The sequence below is a fragment of the Solanum stenotomum genome, chromosome 7, assembly GCF_019186545.1.
Source record: "Solanum stenotomum isolate F172 chromosome 7, ASM1918654v1, whole genome shotgun sequence".
Taxonomy (NCBI): domain Eukaryota; kingdom Viridiplantae; phylum Streptophyta; class Magnoliopsida; order Solanales; family Solanaceae; genus Solanum; species Solanum stenotomum.
The window spans coordinates 50,988,525-51,008,519 of record NC_064288.1 but is presented as its reverse complement, the minus strand read 5'-3'; the positions used below and the strand labels follow the sequence as shown (position 1 = coordinate 51,008,519).

The 19,995-nt window shown below is 35.1% G+C and overlaps 2 protein-coding genes across 7 annotated transcripts; one reads left to right on the top strand and one right to left on the bottom strand.

Moving 5' to 3' along the window:
- Window positions 1-207: 207 nt before the first annotated feature.
- LOC125871856 (kinesin-like protein KIN-5D) lies at window positions 208-19,276 on the bottom strand. Of its 6 annotated transcripts, none has more exons than XM_049552546.1 (22): window positions 18,951-19,274; window positions 18,318-18,447; window positions 18,044-18,202; window positions 17,157-17,633; window positions 16,767-16,864; window positions 16,521-16,677; window positions 16,376-16,445; window positions 16,045-16,121; window positions 15,893-15,946; window positions 15,725-15,805; window positions 15,512-15,623; window positions 15,261-15,347; window positions 15,000-15,175; window positions 14,753-14,914; window positions 14,564-14,671; window positions 14,324-14,482; window positions 14,162-14,245; window positions 13,605-13,810; window positions 13,402-13,503; window positions 13,220-13,329; window positions 12,970-13,130; window positions 12,020-12,452 (listed from the first exon to the last, which is right to left on the bottom strand). In XM_049552546.1, the coding sequence occupies exons 1-22, from the start codon at window positions 19,106-19,108 to the stop codon at window positions 12,282-12,284; spliced, it is 3,099 nt and encodes a 1,032-aa protein (XP_049408503.1). In that variant the 5' UTR covers window positions 19,109-19,274; the 3' UTR covers window positions 12,020-12,281. The 6 variants fall into 6 exon arrangements, with proteins under 6 accessions (XP_049408507.1, XP_049408506.1, XP_049408505.1 ...); XM_049552547.1 differs by having other exon boundaries at window positions 12,970-13,121; window positions 18,951-19,273; XM_049552552.1 differs by lacking the exons at window positions 12,020-12,452; window positions 12,970-13,130; window positions 13,220-13,329 and having other exon boundaries at window positions 13,600-13,810.
- On the top strand, window positions 7,649-12,009 carry LOC125871858 (pentatricopeptide repeat-containing protein At3g53360, mitochondrial). Its single transcript, XM_049552553.1, has 2 exons — window positions 7,649-7,743; window positions 8,019-12,009. The coding sequence occupies exon 2, from the start codon at window positions 8,138-8,140 to the stop codon at window positions 10,391-10,393; it is 2,256 nt and encodes a 751-aa protein (XP_049408510.1). The 5' UTR covers window positions 7,649-7,743; window positions 8,019-8,137; the 3' UTR covers window positions 10,394-12,009.
- Window positions 19,277-19,995: the final 719 nt, after the last annotated feature.

The following is a 19,995-nucleotide window of genomic DNA, read 5'->3' as shown; positions in this document are numbered from 1 at the left end:
GTTTTCTTATTCACTGGTGGTGGCGCTTGATGGTGTTGAAGTTTCATCGGTACTTTCCATAACAAAAAGAAGATTCCTCTTGGAAATAGCTGTTTCTTTTAGTATGGAAGTCACTGTGGAGGAAAGCAGCTGAGTGCCTATCTTTCCATTTGATTCCATAGCACTCCTGAACATATAATAGCTTTATTAAAGGTATACAACACAAAATACAGTGCAATATTTATAGATTTTATATCATCTGAAACCAACTCAACCAGCAATCGAAGTTTCCTGCTAGGCTACTCTTCCAAAATTCCAATCTAGTTGAATCCTCGATATGGTGGGCTTCTGTGCTTTCAATGTAGTTTGTCCACTTTTCATAGGCAGAATTAGCACAACCTTGTATGTCTGAAAACTCAGCATTTAGATTTCTGGTTTTGATATTAGAGCACTCTCTAAGGTCATTGACTGCTGTTTGAACCTAAAGAACGAAAAAAATGAAAGTATTTGATAATTTTCTCCCTGAAAGAGATAGTCCTGCAGTAACTCCATGCTTTTAAGAATAAGAAAATCCATGAAAAGACTATGATATTGGTATGAATCCCATTCACAATATAAACCTTCATGGAAAAGCATTCTCAGTTGTGATTCTTTAGAGTAAATTCTAATTATTTAGTTGAAGGCAAACCTTGGCGTAACTGGTAAAGTTGTTGCCATGTGACCTAGAGGTCACGAGTTTGAGTTGTGGAAACAACCTCTTGCAGAAATACGGGGTAAGGCCTACCTCTAATACCATAAAAGGTATGTACAAGTTGCAATGAAAAAGCACATACCAGCCTTTTCTTCTTAGTACTGGAAGATAATATAAGCTCTGCAACTTTTTCTATAAGTTGACGTTCTTCACTTGCAGCCAGCTCCTATAGAAGTAACTCAAAAGGGTGAAAAGAGATCAAGATCGAGATCTTCATTTCTAAGGAGAGTCCAGAAATAAATACCTCAAACTTTTCTTCAAGGGTGCAGAGTTGCTGATTATTAATTGTTTGTGATTTTTCATCCATTAGACTCAATTTTGAAATATATGTATTCAAGGTCTTGAAAAAGTTGAGGAGAACTTCAGAGGTAATTTGAATTTCATGATATCTTCTTGTTTGATACTGATGATGGAGAAAAATAAACAAAGTTAGATGCACAAAACTAAGAGTATCTGAAAGAAAATCTATAGCATGCTTATGTACCTGTTGTTCTTGTTGCACAAACTCATTTATCTTCACCTCAAGTTCCCGAATATTACCTTGCAGACCATTGAGTATAGCATTAACATCAGCGGAGATCTTTCCAACAAGCTGCATTAGTATGTAGGGAAAATTGAGTGATGAAAGGGTGGAAAGAAAGTAACGCTGACTGAAAGAAGTATCCCCACTTACATCCATAAAGGCGGAAAAATGCTTTGATATTTCTGAATTCACTTTGCTAAAAAGCTAACTGAGAATTTTCATAAAGATCAACTGGTACAGCCAAATTCTGGATATCGGAGTTATACTTGTCTTTCAGCTTCTGGAGCTGAACCTTCAAGTCATCTGTAGCCTGTCCGTAAATACAAGATTAGATAAGTTCCATTTTCAGGTCCCAGATTATTAAAGTACTGCATGTCAAAAAAAAATTCACTGTACCCTTCTTTTAGTAGCTAAGAAGGATTGCATATCTTCTAATATTACATTCAATTGCTGCTCTTGTTTGCTTACAAAACTTGCTGTTTTTCTCTTTAAAATTTCAAGCTGCTGAGTTAATTTACTGCAGAGAGATTTGATGCCTTCAACATTTCTGTAATTAACTTGCTGATACAGAAACTCACCTTTGGATTGCTGCTGCCCCACATTCAAGAAGAAAAAATTGATGAAAATTGGCAAATTCAATAATTTATCTCAATACTAATTACAAGTCAAATAACAAGGAATAAATAGCACTCTCCGTATACAAATGTATATCTACTTGGAGAAAGAGACATTAAGTCACATAACTGACACGCGAGACCTCCAAAGAAGAAAAGAGAGCAATATGCCCTGATTCAGTTATTATCAAATTCACAAGGCAAGAAAGTGGAGAAATTTTCACTAGAAAAAAAATCATGTTCTCAAGTATCATGCATATGCATTTGGAGAAGGGGAAATTAAACAATATATCAACTAATATGCAAGAATCACAAAGAAATCATAAACACGAAATCAAGAAAAAGAAAAAAAAACACCTTTGATTTCATCTGTTTTTCGAGAATTACATTTTTCTATAACGGCTATTGAGCTGATCAAGCCACCTAGTAACACTTCCAAAAGTACTCCTCCAACTTATATCTAAACCTTTCTTGGCCAGCAGTGTCCCAAATATGAGCTTTCCCATTGATGTCAAGAAGTTGGGTCTGAAATCCAACTCCAATAGTAGCTTTAGAATGAATTAGTATTGAGATAAATTATGTTCTCAATTAGTATTGATCATTACTCTTATCTGCTTCTGAGATTCGAGGAGCTGGTTTATAATCAATTTGATAATCACCTTTTCCCCTTCATGTAAAATATAGATGTAACCGTGTCAGTTGACCATGTTGCATTTGACACTAGACATAACAGTATGTGATAGCATGTTCAATAAGAACCACATACATAATTAATGGCTAATAAGGAAGAATGCATGAAAAAAAAAAGGCAATAATACTACACAAGCCAAGGAGTAAAAATCAGCTGGGTCATACTGCTAAAAGAAGGGGCAGAGTTTACTCTCCAACACGTGTACTGTTGCATGAAAAGATCTCAATTTCTTAAAGCGCGATCTATATAGATACAAATGATATTAGGCCATTTTTACCACCATGTACTTTTTCTGAAAAGAAAGTACAGTTTTTAAATTGTAAATGGCCAGCGCCAAGATAGTAATGCTCATTGCTCAGTACAAAAGGGTATTCTCCAAGTTACAGAAACTGCTCAATTTCACATGGGACCAAGTTACTATTATTTCTTTTTCTGCTTTTGTGTTAAGCTTATCAATTTTTTCCAATAAATGATTGGCTACAAAGGGAATTTTTTTAAGTGAACCGGATGGGGTATAATAGTAGATGAATGAGATTCATGCATATGTTTAGGAGGGGTGAACAAGAAAATAATTATAGGTATAGCCATCTTTATTATGTTCCCTAGCTTCTCATGTTTTGATGTGCTACGTTTTCCATGAAAATAATCATCACAAATTTGAAGGAAGAGAGGACCACAACCGCACCTTAGAGTACACTATGTCATTTATTCTTTTTCTGGAGTCAACAGGAGCTTAACACATTTGTGAAAAAATGCATTTTTTTTTAAGTTTAATCATAGAGTTGTTGCACAAAGGAATTCCCAAAAGTTTTCAAACAAGAAAACAGTAAAAGGGCTAAAACGCCAACAATCTATTCTTAACTTTTGTCAGTGGTGGAAGTGACAATTATTCATGTCTTCCTGCAGTGAATTATATTCTACAATCTATGGGGCTGATAGGTTTAGAATGCTTGACAACAGTTTTATGGATTAACGGCGGAAAAGTCCAAACTGGAAGAAAGGCATGATTGTGCAAGATGAATCAGAAACTGAGAAGATTAGTTTCTGCAGTAAAATTAGACTTCAGAAAGAGTAAAATATTGGTAAAATAAGGAAAACCTTGAAATCTCTCTATGGCCAATTGTGCCATTAGTTTTTGTGAGCCATAATGAATGTGATTTTTGACAGGTTCGCTCTCTTTTTCCTCAACTGTTTTACCTACTTCTTTATTCAGTTGTGACTTGTGAGTACAAATCCTTCCTTTTAACAGTTAATTGTAGTTAAAAAAGAGAACCTGACCTAGAAAGAATATTTTCCCAGATTTTCAAATTCAGGAGTTGTAAAAACTAGCAAAATACAGAGCTCTAGTGCTCGATTCCAGAACTTAAATAGTCTACAGAAAACTAAAGCAACACTAATATTTTTCTTGCAAAATTTATCACCCATCCAAATTTTGAACTTACAGTTCATTTCTTTGTAATTGTCACAACAATTTCACTGGTCTATTATTATGTTTAAACTTGCACACTTTTGATACCATTCATCAGTTCATATTCATAAATGAAGATCTATAGTTCACAAGAAAAGGTATTAAATGGCGAGGTGTAATTCAAGCAATGCAACAGAAACGTACCTGATATCCGACTTCTTCAGAAAACTTTCTGGATACTCTTGCCTCCAACAAAATCTATTAAACCAGTTAAAACTAACATTACTGTGATCAACAAAAAAATTGATTTCAATAATTTTTTGACTCGAATCCCTTGAATCTCAATACTAAATTCAATAATTTATTTCAATACTCACCTTGAATCCCTTGTTTATCTTGACAACAAATTTGATTTCCCAACTGATGAATCCCCTATTTTTACGTCAATGGAGCTTTGTATAACGTCTATAACTCATGTTTTGTATTTCAAATCTCAAAGTGTGGGAAGTGGGGCCCATCATTATATTATAGTTTATTTTATTTATTTTAGCATTTTATTGAACTACTAGTATAAAAACCCTAAATGGAATGAGTAAAGGAAGAGGGAGAGTGGAGCTTTGAAACTCTAATCACGTTTGCTCAATTATATTCTTTTATTTCATTTTTTTTTTATGTTTTTGCACGAATCTTCATACATAATAATTAATATTAATATTTATATTACAAAAAATGATTTGAAAAATAAGTAATTGATATTGAGAGTATATTAAATTAATTAACTTTGGACATAACTCATCTTAAGAAAAAACTAATCCACAGTTATTCCAAACCTTTAATCTTTGATAATTTGATTCTTTTATAATGAAAGTTCAACTTCGTACATTTGTAAAATTGACAATGGTATTACTAAAATTTGCTTGAACATGAATAACTCTCTTTGGCATTCTACGTGCACTCTTACGTGAACCAATACGTCTATTCCGATGCGAACTAATTATTGGTATAGCTTTTCTCATACTTTATCATCTTGTAAATATGAGTCAGAGATATATGGATATACCCATTTCATGTCAAAAAAAACTTGTTAGATACTGGGGATTCTAAATTTGAATTTTTGGGTGACTTGATGTTATTTTTAAGGTGTTTTTTTAATGAATCTGATGTTTGAATTCAATCAATGTAGTTCCTACATCCTTTTTAATTTCCTTTTGTATTGTGTGGTGCTTATTTTTTTTTTAGGTTTCATTTATTTTTTACTCCTTCGATCTGAAATGTTACTTTTTTCTATATCATTTTATGTTAATATATTTAACAAGACATGAAATTTGAGATTTTTTTTATAAAAATTAGTCTTAAATATATTATAACATTAGTAAATAATTATAAAATCATGTCATTGAAGTGAAATAAAAATTTTAAAATTAAATTATTTTTAAAAATAAAATTGTGACGTTCTTTTGGAAAGATTAAAAAGAATGTGATGAAATTTTTGCATGAATATGTGATATGCATAGATAGACAATATACTTAATTAGCTATTTTTAATTTGTAGCTATACATGTTATTAAATTTTATGATATGAAATATTTAGGAAGACTTTGCTTATGGATATTTCATAAAGAAATATATTAATATCACCAAAAGGATATAATAATTGAGTTAAATTGGACGAATTGAGTTATCATTCATTATTTAGCTCTGATTCAATCTATTTTAGCCCAAGCAAGTTTTGGACAAGATTAAACATTAACATTAAAACACTCAAGTTTTTTGAACATTTATTTTTTGATGAATGAGATTTGTTGGGTTCTGAAGGTAATTAGGGCGTCATGCGGAAGCTTACAATTGCAAATAATATGATTGATAAATTAGATGACAAAAACTTATACTAAAAACTAATATTATTATATGAAAACTAATATAAAGAAAAAATATTAAAATTGTTGAGAGATTAAATCTCCCCATAAACAAAACTCTTAAACGACTACATTGTGGATTCTATATTGTTTTTGTGTTAGAAGAAACAAACCTATATTTATAGAGTCCTAAAATCTTTTCTTACTAGAAAAAGAGTCCTAAAAGGAGAGAATAAACCAAATATAAAAGAATATTATATTTTCCTTTCAGGAAAAGTAAAAACATTTATGTTAATGTTTTGTCTTTTCTTTAAGGAAAAATAAATCTTAAATTATGGTAAGAAAATCAGGGCAAAACCCTAACAAGATTAAGGCCAAGCGATAGAGGAGCGTATACAAAAATATATTTATTCTTAATCTTTGCGTTACATTATCAATAGTTTGAGAATTCTCTAAAACAAATAGAACAAGGACCTATAATTTACCTTTTTATTATCGTATAAGATGGAGTGTCCAATTCTTTCTAATATTAAAATAAAAAAGACTCTTCTCATATTTTAGATAGTGACCATCTAATAAGCACATGTAGTCTACTTTATAATCTCCTTTTTCTTGGACCCTTTTTTTTTTATCACATTTTCAATTGTAAAGCTAGTCTTGACTTCTAAGGTAAACCACTCCCCCTTATATGTCCTAACAATGATAGGATAAATTTCATCTCCCGTATAACCTCCACAAAGACTCAAGACGAAATGAAGGGTGGACTGCTTTTAAACATTGTAATCAGTAAGTGTACAATCATCTTTAAATTGTTTTCCAGCAAATACTAATATTTGTTGATCCTGGGGAATTCCTTCTTTGTCTTGGATCTTTGTTTTAATATTGTCAATGGTGTTGAAACTCCTGACATCGAGAGTAATTGATAAGGGCGAGGTTAAGGGGATCACAAATATAGAGTTGTAAAGTAGAATGCGGAAGCTGTTATAGAGAATAATTGATAACACTTCTCATTTTTGGATGTTGACCATATAATAACACGTGTAGCCTATCTTTATTTCTCCTTTTTAATGTATTGTTTTTATAATATTTTCAATTGTAAAGCTAGTCATGACTACTAAAATAATTGTTTTCGCCTTATATGTCCTAATAATGATTGGTTAGACTTCATATTCCCCATAACCTCCATCTTGATGCAAAACAAGATATCTCGTATCAAAATTCCTTCTTATTTTTAATTTTGCCTCGTTGCTATCCTTACTCATAAAGCTATGTAAATTAATGAAACATAGCTTAAAATTATAGGAACCACATATTATAAGTACTAAATAACATCCTATCCCTTCTAGTTTTCTATTTACCAAAAATCCCTTAAAAATGATGTTTGTGAGATACATAACATTGTGCACGGGATACATTATATTTGATACATTCCACATAGCGGGATACATTAGGTTTGATACATTCCACATAGCGGGATACATAGCGTTGTGCACGGGATGACATAGCGTTTGATACATTCCACATAGCGGGATACATAACGTTGTGCACGGGATACATGCGGGATACATAGGTAAAATAAGGGATTTTTGAAAATTTTGAAATAAGTAGGGATAAATAGATATTAAGGTAAGTAAAGGAGTGTAGTTAAGTAATTTGTCTTATATATATTGTACGTTATATTCAACATAATTATCATGTCCGATTGGCCACAAATCATATCGGATCGTCATAAATTTTGCGTTGAGAGAGGACAAAGAAGTGGGCTCATATACAATGGGCCAGTTATTTAAAGTCAAATTACCAGCCCAAATGCCTCATAACCCATTGGGACCTAGAGACATTTTGGCCCGCCAATTTCAAACGATGCCGGAGTAGCCGTATCTGGTTCGCCGTCGATCTCTTTTTCCGGCGACATCTCATTGTAAGTTATTTCATTTCTCTCTCCAGATTCCATGCTCGTAAAGTTTCTATCAGTTCCTGGTCACAGCCATTTTAGTAAAAATACGAACTATGAATTGAGCTGAATTCGTATATTCTCAAGAGTCGCATATGAGTTCAGAAATTGTTACACATTGCGTGAAATTTACAAATTTTAAGCAGACTTTCTGTTTACATTTGTTCGAATTGCTATTCACTTTAAAACATGCAAATTGTCTTGTGTGGTTCATATATTTCATATTGTATTTGCTATTGCAGAAATGAAAATTTTGGGATGAAGATCCGAGTAAAGAGGAATGGATATAGAGGATTCCGACTAGTTTGGGATTGACGCGTAGTCGAATGATTGATTGATTGTTTGTGGGAATTTTTTCACAATGATAAAAAGGTTAGGATCATTCCGGAGCTATGTCAATCATAGGATACAGTCTTGTTTCAGGAATGAACAGTCAAGTAATGATCATATAATCTTGTTGTGTAAGCAAAAGTTATTTAAACAAGCTTTAGAGTCATTTGAGTTGTTAGAAAGGAACACGACTTATAATTTGTATCCAAGCACGTATGCTCAGCTAGTATCTGCGTGCTCATCTCTTAGATCCCTGCAGTATGCAAGAAGAGTTCATAGTCATATTTTAGCATCAAATTATCAACCAGACATGATTTTTCAAAATCATTTGTTGAATATGTATGGGAAGTGTGGGTCGTTGAAGGAGGCTCGTAAGGTGTTTGATGAAATGCTTGAACGAAATTTGGTTTCTTGGACTTCGATAATTGCTGGGTACTCACAAAATGGTCAGGAGAATGAAGCATTAAATCTTTACTTTCAAATGCGACAGTTTGGTCTTATACCTGACCAGTTCACATATGGAAGCGTAATCAAAACATGCTCAAATATGAAACAGGTAGAGTTAGGGAAGCAATTGCATGGCCATGTCATTAAATCGGAACATGGTTCCCACCTTATTGCTCAGAATGCACTGATTGCGATGTATACGAAGTTTAATCAAATTGATGAGGCATTGACAGTGTTCTCCCATATTAAATCAAAGGATCTGATTTCGTGGAGCTCAATGATTGCTGGATTTGCACAGCTTGGTTATGAATCAGAAGCTCTGTCCTGCTTCACGGAGATGCTTAGTCAGGGGATTTACAAACTGAATGAATTCGTTTTTGGAAGCATTTTTAATGTCTGTAGAAGTCTTGCACAAGCAGAATATGGAAGACAAGTACATGGTCTAAGTATAAAATTTGGGCTTAGTTTTGATGCTTTTGCTGGTTGCGCTGTTACTGACATGTATGCCAGATGTGGATGGTTGTATTCTGCAAGAACTGCATTCTACCAGATAGGAAATCCTGATCTTGCATCCTGGAATGCTCTGATTGCGGGGTTTGCATACGGAGGTGACCGTGATGAATCTGTATCTCTCTTTTCTCAGATGAGAGCTTTGAGGTTGACCCCAGATGATGTCACAGTTCGTTCTTTACTTTGTGCCTTTGTAAGTCCATGTGCTCTCTTCCTAGGAAAGCAAGTGCACTGCTATGTTAGTAAGAGTGGCTTTGATTTAGAGATTTCCATCTCTAATACATTACTTTCAATGTATGCCAACTGTTCAGATCTCCCGGATGCACATAAAATTTTCAATGAGATAAAAAATAAAGCAGATTTAGTCTCGTGGAATGCCATTCTTACAGCTTTTCTACAACAGAGAGATTCTGGAGAGGTCTTCTCATTATTTAAAATGATGCTTCTTTCTTCTAATAAGCCTGATCATATTACATTAGTTAATATGCTTGGGGCTTCTGGAAAAGTAGCCTCTTTGGAAATCGGAGACCAGGTTTGTTGCTATGCCATGAAAAATGGGCTAAGTGAAGATATTTATGTCATGAATGCTTTAATTGACATGTATGTGAAATGTGGACATATGACAAGCGCTAAGAAGCTCTTTGATAGTATGAAGAACCCTGATGCGGTTTCATGGAGTAGTTTAATAGTGGGGTATGCTCAGTTTGGATACGGAGAAGAAGCTCTAGACCTCTTCCAAAAGATGAGATATTTAGCTGTCAAGCCAAACCAAGTTACCTTTGTCGGGGTTTTGACTGCTTGTAGTCATGTTGGACGAGTAAAAGAAGGGTGGCAGTTGTTCAGAGCCATGGAAACGGAGTTTGGTATTGTACCAACTAGAGAGCATTGTTGCTGTGTAGTTGACATGCTTGCCCGAGCTGGCTGCATAGAAGAAGCAGAAGCTTTTATCAATCAAATGGAAATGGATCCTGATATTGTGGTGTGGAAAACTTTGTTAGCTGCTTGTAAGACACGTAACAATCTTGATGTTGGCAAACGAGCCGCAGAGAAAATTTTGGAGATTGATCCCTCGAATTCTGCTGCACATGTGTTACTCTGTAACATTTTTGCTTCTACGGGCAGTTGGAAGGATGTTGCATCACTTAGGGGTCAGATGAGACAAAAAGGTGTCAAAAAAGTTCCAGGTCAAAGCTGGATTGAAGTCAAGGACCGGATCCATGTCTTCTTGGCTGAGGACTGTATGCATGCAGAAAGGGACAGAATATATTCCATGCTAGATGAACTATGGCTGCAGATGCTGGATGATGATTATTTGCCCCTTCAGATTTAAGTTTTAGGGGTAAAACATTTGGACAAGATGAGTATTGGATATACGCTTCTTGCAATTCCATTATTCCACATTGTGGACTTGCACCTTTACAGAACCACATTTTGCTTGTGCAGATGTTTGAGTTGGTTTTCTAGATATTAGGAGGTCATGAAACAAAAATTTGCCCAATAGCTATCCAGAGACATGCTTGACTAGAGAGACACTGAAGCAGCAGATATTCTTGTACAAATGGTCAAAGCAGTTTGCTGTTTTCCAAAGAACAAGTTGTTGTTTCATATAAAGATGTATTTCAAATTTCAGATTGCCGATTAACTGAAGATTGCTGCCAAATAGAGAGAGATATGAAGATAGCATCAGGGAAAAAGTTAGAAATGCAATCAAACTTTGGAACTCAAATTTCAGGATGGCTCTACTGCTTTTAAGGAGTGAATGAGGAAGCTATTTACTGTTTTGATGTGTAGACACACAAGAAACTGCAGTCCTCTCTTGTTACTCCCAGTATCACTTTTCAGTGATACATCTTTTTTATGTTCAAATTGCACTGATTGAACGCCTGAAGAAAGCTAGCCTGGTGATTGAGAAGTATTATTACAGCGTCTGAAAGTTCACTGCGTGTGAGATCAAGTCCTCGAGACTTCAGTATTCTTGAGAGGATCCACTTCAGGATATGGTAAGTAGAGTTCTGAGAGTGTTCTCATCAAGAATAGCACGGAGAAGGGTCTTGCACTGAGTGAAAGGCACAGCAAAATCTAGTAATGGGTAGGCAACTCCTTCCTCAGTAAGTGGTCACCTTGTGGAGGAAGAAGCACTGCCTGAGGCAGCCTTCATGCAAAACTCATGTGATTTGTTTATTCTTTGCTTTACTGGCTTAATGAAAGGCCACGAGACACTTCCATAAAACTTGTAGCTTCTTATACCACTTATGGAATTGATGCAGTGTAACCAACTAAAGCGGCAGATTAAAAGAATCACCAGTTGTAACTCTCTGAACCATTAGCTCCCTTGAAGTGAGGAAGTAAAGCTTGTATTTTCAGAAAGCAGGTCTGTGGTATTTGATGCCTGATAGGGCTTTCTCGTATGCAGCCCCGGGTGGTAACCATATTCTCAAGCCCAAATGACCGCCTCATTACTAGTGAAGTTCACTAAACTGTAAGTGAAGCTTTGGACCATATGCGCTAAGAAGGTGATTACTGCATAGGATTTCAGAAATAGGTCTTTGGGCCTATTTTAATGGTCATCGACAAGAAAAACAGATTTCCAGTATGACACTACATTGTCCGTAAAGAGTAGTCAGAGGGCTAATAATAAGCGAACTCTTAAATTTGAGCGCTGCATTGCAACTAGAAGGCATAAATGGAAGCCAGCTATGTTAGAAGGAGTTGCTTAAAGTGTTCTGAGAGGAGATTGCAACATAGGTCTTAGATTGAACCGATCTAAGGTGGCTATACGGGTTTACGCCTTTGCATCAGTCATCACTATGCTTTTGTGAGTTTTTGCCCATTATATTATTTGTTTTGTAGTGTAATGGTTCGGCAACCTATGTAGGAATGCTATTAAAGATTCACGCATCAGTTCTAAATTTCAAGACCCTTGTTTATCCTATATCAAAGTGGAAATTTCAATGCACTGAATACTAACATATTGTATTTTGTTGTACATATGAGTCTGCTGTTTCTAATATACGTATTTTAATATGACTAGAACACTTAGATGTAAAGAAACATTGATTTTATTTTCTGAGGCTCCAATTCACATGATGACATGCCTTAGTTCTTTTTCTAAAGCGCTACATCCGGTTACCAGTAACAGATATAAACCTCGATTGATCAATCTCTAAATCAGTTATCCTACTTCGAAATATGAACGTCTGGAATGCAACTGAATATCCTCATCCACCTTTGGTTGCATTTACATTTCTGCTAGCTCGGTTTGCTAATCCATTTCCTTGAAATGACTTGAGTGACTCTTCGAGAAAAGGAGTTCTGAGATTTTCAATAGATTCCCTACTTGGCACGTTAACTCTTTTCCTCCTCAGAGTTGAGCTAGACGGTTCATCAACCTAGTTATTGAGGAAAAAGAAGAATGCATTTTAGTATCCCATTCAAATGGCTGTAAAATTCCATAGGAAGCTGAAAAAGGTCTTAGTTGAAGATAGCTTGTGAAGAGTGGTAAAAGAATAAGATCAAGAAAACCAAGAGTTCTTAACAGATGACAAGTAATTGGTACTTTTTCTTCTGGCAGAGAATTCTAATTTATAATAAAAAAGGCAAAGAAAATAAACTTATCACCCTGCTACAATCGAGTCAAGAACTTGAAAATGAAATATTGTCCTATTCAGGTATCTCATGGAAATTTCATACGTGATAATTTCCATTGACATGGTATTCTTGCTATACAGGAGAAAGAGTTGGTGTTAGATTTTCTAATGTGAAAGTCTGTTTCTGAATGATGAAGAGAGAAAATTTAAACCATCCTAAAATGCAGATTGTAATAGTATTGTGCAAATTTGAGTATTATACTTTTTAGTTCTAATTCGAAGATCTTATTTATAGTTGCATAGTTTTATGAGCTTTTACCTTATACTCATCTGTCAATACTTTTCCTGCATTTTCCACTATCTCTGATACTTCGGATGAATGTCTGTCTTTCATCTGTTTCATATCCTCAACACAAGGATGAATAGATGAACAGATCTTCTCACATTCATCATGATCAAGTTTCAGCAAACCTACAGCAACTTTAACTCTATTAGTCTGTGGCAATAAATCCCGAGTTTGTTCACTTGTAACATCAGAGGAAGAAACACTATGTATCCAGGCAACGTACTTTCCATAACAAAAAGAAGATTCCTCTTGGAAATAGCTGTTTCTTCTAGTATGGAAGTCACTGTGGAGGAAAACTGAGTGCCGATCTTTCCATTTGATTCCATAGAACTCCTGAACATATCGAGGTAAAAATGTAAAAGAAATCCTCAGATGGTAGTTGATTCATCTGAAATGATAACTCACTTAACAATGCAATCGATTGAGTTGATGGTTCTTGTTTCTTGGGAATGAAGGGATTCTTGGGCATTTCTCCATCCATCTTCGATCCCCTCTGATTTTGTCAAACTGAAATTTAAGATGAAAAATATAATAGCTTGATTAAAGGTATACAATACAAAATACTGTGCAATATTTATAGATTTTATATCATCTGAAACCAACTCAACCAGCAATCGATGTTTCCTGCTAGGCTACTCTTCCAAAATTCCAATCTAGTTGAATCCTCGATATGATGGGCTTCTGTGCTTTCAATGTAGTTTGTCCACTCTTCATAGGCAGAATTAGCACAACCTTGTATGTCTGAAAACTCAGCATTTAGATTTCTGGTTTTGATATTAGAGCACTCTCTAAGGTCATTGACTGCTGTTTGAACCTAAAGAACGAAAAAAATGAAAGTATTTGATTATTTTCTCCCTGAAAGAGATAGTCCTGCAGTAATTCCATGCTTTTAAGAATAAGAAAATCCATGAAAAGGCTATGATATTGGTATGAGTTCCATTCACAAAATAAACCTTCATGGAAAAGCATTCTCAGCTGTGATTCTTTAGAGTAAATTCTAATTATTTAGTTGAAGGAGAGCCTTGGTGTAACTGGTAAAGTTGCTGCCATGTGACCTGGAGGTCACGAGTTTGAGCTGTGGAAACAACCTCTTGCAGGAATACGGGGTAAGGCTGCCTCTAATACCATAAAAGGTATGTACAAGTTGCAATGAAAAAGCACATACCAGCCTTTTCTTCTTAGTACTGGAAGATAATATAAGCTCTGCAACTTTTTCTATAAGTTGACGTTCTTCACTTGCAGCCAGCTCCTATAGAAGTAACTCAAAAGGGTGAAAAGAGATCAAGATCGAGATCTTCATTTCTAAGGAGAGTCCAGAAATAAATACCTCAAACTTTTCTTCAAGGGTGCAGAGTTGCTGATTATTAATTGTTTGTGATTTTTCATCCATTAGTCTCAATTTTGAAATATATGTATTCAAGGTCTTGAAAAAGTTGAGGAGAACTTCAGAGGTAATTTGAATTTCATGATATCTTCTTGTTTGATACTGATGATGGAGAAAAATAAACAAAGTTAGATGCACAAAGCTAAGAGTATCTGAAAGAAAATTTATAGCATGCTTATGTACCTGTTGTTCTTGTCGCACAAAAGCATTTATCTTCACCTCAAGTTCCCGAATATTACCTTGCAGACCGTTGAGTATAGCATTAACATCTGCGGAAATCTTTCCAACAAGCTGTACAAGTATGCTGGCAAAATTGAGTGATGAAAGGGTGGAAAGAAAGTAACATTGACTTAAAGAAGTATCCACGCTTACATCCGTAAAAGCAGAAGAATGCTTTGATATTTCTGAATTCACTTTGCTAAAAGCTAACTGAGAATTTTCATGAAGATCTTGGGCTGGAACAGCTAAATTCTGGATATCGGAGTTATACTTGTCTTTCAGCTTCTGGAGCTGAACCTTCAATTCATCTGTAGCCTGTCCGTAAATTCAAGATTAGATAAGTTCCATTTTCAGGTCACAGATTATCAGAGTACTGTATGTCGAAAGAATTTCACTGTACCCTTCTTTTAGTAGCTAAGAAGGATTGCGTATCTTCTAGTATTACATTCAATTGCTTCTCTTGTTTGGTTACAGAAATTGCTGTTTTTCTCTTTAAAATTTCAAGCTGCTGAGTTAATTTGCTGCGGAAGCTTTGCACAAGGATTCTGTTTCTTTCCTCTCTACTGTTGCCTTTTTCTGTTTTATAATAAACATATGTTAGAAGAAGAAACTGATCTTAACCAGATAAAGACTAAAGACCAGAAGAGATTGTAGTGCGGACCAATTTTGGCGAACAAGCTGGATATCTCTGATTCTGCATTCTCTACTTCATCTCGAAGCTCAAGTGCTTTATCAGTCATTTCCTTTTCTGAATAACCAAAGGTAAACTATGCAGATTTCAATAATTTCACGAATAAACTTCTTTCCAATGAGCCGTTAATGGATACATATTTATTCCTACATGGTGTAGGATTCAGGAAAGGTTTGGATCATCTTTGTATTTCAATTACATGTTTAGGACACACTTCTTACCAGATTTAATGACATCGGATACTAGAGAATCCTTCTCTTGAATCATTTCTTTCGCTTGCCTGTTTTGAGCATCTAGATCATTGAAAGCTTGTTCAGCTTTCTTTCGTTCTCTCTGCCATAAAATAGAGACTGGAAAGTTTAGTTATCTTGTAGGTTCTTTCTATCATGGTAAAAAAGAGACACAGATAGTAACTTGTTCAAGTAACATACTACCTGAGTTCTCTCAAGTTGTTCGGTTAAATCTGCTGTCAGTTGTCGCTGATTATCATAAAGATCCTGAAGCTCTATCAGTTTCTGCTCAGAATGTGTAACTTCTCAATCATCTTGGAATAAATTAGGACTTGCATAAGCTGCCTACATGATAGACCAGGTGATACTTACCTTGTTTTTGGACTCTAAATCAAGTTCTGTGAACTTCAGTTTCCCAACTATCGCCTAAAAAAGGGAAAAAAGAAGAAGCATTCGAGTTATAAAGTTTGTCACTATTTTACAGATCAAGAGTAGCTTTCCAGATATATTGAAGGTAATAGCACCTTATGAGCTGCTTCTTCACTCAGGTAACGATCTTGTGGTATGTAGATTCCATTCTTCTCCCTCGTTGCATGTAATTCTGCAGAGCAAAGAAGAATGCCTACTGTTATAAAGTGCATGAAGCATCCTGCATTCACACAAGGTTCGGGGACGGGCAACACCCTAAGGGGTGTGATGTAGGCATCCTACCCTGATGCAAGCATCAGTGGTTGATTTCCACGGCTCAAACTCCTGACCTATAGGCCACACGGAGACAAACCGTATTCCTTCAATGCCTACTGTTATAATACCACATAAATTAATAAATTGTCAAACTACAAATCTCATTTTAACCTTGCTTTAGGCAGTCCATCTCCACATACAAATCTTTGATTAGGGCAGATTTTGTCAGCTTCTGGTTAACCTGGAAATAGACTTGAGAATGAAATATATGGTCATCTAAAATCATAACAAGTCTCCAAAGAATAAAATTGACTACCTCTGGCCTGTTTATAATTTGCTTGGCACGATTAGCATATTCGAGAGTACTGAGAGTCTCTTCCAAGCACTGGATGGACGGTGAAACTGTGGCAATTATGCATGTCTTTGTTTTTCCTCCTAACGAATCCCTCAGAAACCTTGTCAACTTGCTATCCCTGATATCCCGAGACTTATTTTACAATGGTTGCTTCTGTATTATAACATCTGTTGCAATGTATATATAATGACTGAATAAGTTCTATACCTGTATGGAACATGTCCAGAGTGATCAACCAAAGCATTGATGACCCTGCCCAAGGTAAGCAAGCTCTTATTTATCTCCCCTGCCTCTCTTGCTCTTCCCTGTATTTTAGAGAAGTAAATGTGCTTACGAACCTCAAATTTCACTATAATAAACTGAACGATTTTTAACTTATATACATTGACGATGTAAAGAATCTTTATACTGTCAGTGTAATTTAACGTGTTATAGCAGGTAGTCAGCATTATTTTCCAGGTAAGTAGTTCCACTTATTATGAGCTACCTGCAATTATCTTTAAGGTGACGTGATAGTGCATTTTATGCAAGTTAAACTTGTTTGTGAAATGGTATAATAACTAGTTTCGATTATTCTGAGAAGTTCCATTAGTGTACCTCTTTTGCACCAGAACGTAAAATGTTCTCGGATCCAGCTAGGTCAACAAGATTCAGTTTTCCACACTTAATCAGTTCTAGTCCCTCATGAGTACATTCCTTAACATGTAAGGTGATGGAAAATATCGAATGAGACCTATTGCTTTGTTTATTAAGAAGTGTTTCAGCTGTATGCTTATTCGCAGACCCTTTCTCCAAAATTTTGTATATTTCATCTGCAGTTGATACTGTCACCTCTTCTAAACCTCTAATGAAAACTGCACCTTTTCCATCCTCCATAAGAGCTAATGGCTTTCTCTGCTTCTCATCTATCAGTTTTGATTCCTCGTCCAGGGAAAGAAGATCTGTTATCTCCTCATTATAAATCTCTATATATGCAACTTTCATAGTGTACTCAGCCTTTTGAGACTCCAAAATGTCAAAAATCTCTTGGACTGCTCTAGGTATTACTCCAGCATTCTTGTGAAACTCCCCATTCTACAAGCATCAACATTGAAATAGGATATAAAAAATGATAAAAGCCAACAAAATCAGGGGCAGAGCTACAATATAAGTTAAGGGTTTTGAAGAATCTAATAGCTTTTGTATTAGGGAACTTCATTAAATATGTATAAATATTTAATAACGAACTTAGTAACTCAAATGAGCTACAAGTTTGAAACCCATATACTTCAAATCCTAGATCCGCCTCTATCAATCTTTTCTTTCAATTGGGGGTAGGGTGGGGAAAGGGAAATGGGGAGGGATTACTAGGTGGGGAATCGAACTCTCACAACAAGGTGAAAGTTTAGGTAGCCAACCAACTGAGCTACTAAGATTTCCCTGCCTCTGTCAAAATGATGGTTACATTTGAGGGGGGGAGAAATGAAGAAAGAATCAGAGAGAACCTTCTCTTTAATTGCTTCCCCTTCCATTGTGTAAGTTTTTCCTGTTCCAGTTTGTCCATAAGCAAAAATAGTACAAGTATATCCCTCAAGAGCCTCATTAACAAGAGGAGACACAGACTGATCATAAAAGTCCTTTTGCTGAGATGATGGACCACAAACCTAAAAAATATTGTTGCATCAAAAAGGTTCAAATCAACGTTACTACACAAAATTTTCGTAATAATGAAAAATGATATAGAATAGATTAAACTTAGAGACATTGTAAGAAGATAACCTTGTCAAAAAGAAATGCTTTGTTTATTTGCTTAGCACTTGTGTTCAAAGTTGCAGTGACTTCTTGTTTCAGCTCGTCGCATGAGATCACCAAAGGGCCTTTCATCTTCATTTCATCCTCATTTGGAGGCCTGAAAGACAAGTATGTCACTTGCTTGTAAGTCTCAATGGTAAATTGATGAGTTGATCCACCTACACGTCTTGCTTTTAGTGTTATATACTTCTAACCTCTCAGTTACAAATGATCGTGCGAGACATACATTAGTTTGGTAAAAAGAGAAGAGGTAGGTTTCTTGATTACTCAGACTTAAGCTAAACTACATTATCTTTAATATTAGAACATAACAACAACAATAAACCTAGTGTAATCCCACAAGTGAGGTCTGGGGTGAACTGTGTATACATAACCTTACCCCTACCTTGTGAAGGTACAAACAAAGACGGTTTCTGATAGAACCTTGATTCAAAGTAAAACAAATATTAAGAACATGTAGAACTCCAAACATGTGACCTTATTACCAATACACATATGGATCGACATGGACAATGAGGATTCCCAATTTGCTTGAAGTTAAGGCATAGTAATCATATGAACGCGTAGAATTAGCAATGGAAAATTTTAACTGGTTCATACCTGCAACGCAGAACAACTTTCACATTTACCCCTTTTTCATCATTTGATCTGGTCAATCCTGATCTGCATGTTTTTTCAGTTGATGACCATAGTGTTTGAGACGTCAAGAAAGGAGAAGAACTCCTTCTTCTTTGATGATTCGATTTCGGAGTATCCATCAAAAATGCCCTGTAAATCTCCCTGTATTCTTTTTGTTTGGTACTTCAATAGTACGAGCTGTTTGATTGTGACTTCTTTTGTTTGGTCACCTTTGGAGAATCGTTTGCTAGTAACCAAAGTCTCACTTTGATTATGTTGACTGGCCGGCCGGTCGGTCGAATATTACAAGGTTTTGGATATCTAACACAGTAAGATTTTAGTTTGTATATTAAAACAAGAAGAGATGAACAGAAAATTTAATGTATGGCGTTACACTTGTCTTGCATAATAAAGAAATACTGTTTCTTGATGACTTTTATTGACGTTTTGAGTCATTAGTCAATGAGACGTTAGAGGAAAAAAGACATTAACTTGTGTTTTGGACATATTTTTTTATATAAAGAAGAAATATAGTAATAGAAGGATGGATTATAATTTGAACTTTTGTCATTTTGCTACTTTATTGGTAGCATATTGTAGGTACACCTAAAATATTCCATCTTTCTATGTATTAACAATTTATTTTTTATATATATAATAACTAAGTTGTATTATTAATAAGATGCCTATTTAAAGATTTCTACAAAGATAACATACAATTCATTACTACTCCATCTAGTTTTGCTACCAATCGTCGTCCACCATTATTAATTACCACCTATAACCACCATCTTCGGTCACAACTATCACCACCGCCAATCAAATAAGTCAGTTGTCACCCGTCACAACTATTAGTCACCATTTACGATCATCTCCACTAAAATTATTAGTCACTAACAACAATCAACCACCACGATATATATCACCAATCAACGTCATCTATCACCATCACCATTAGCTGTTACTATTATCCATCACAATTATTAATTGTCATCACCAACCACCACGATCAACAACATCCACTGTT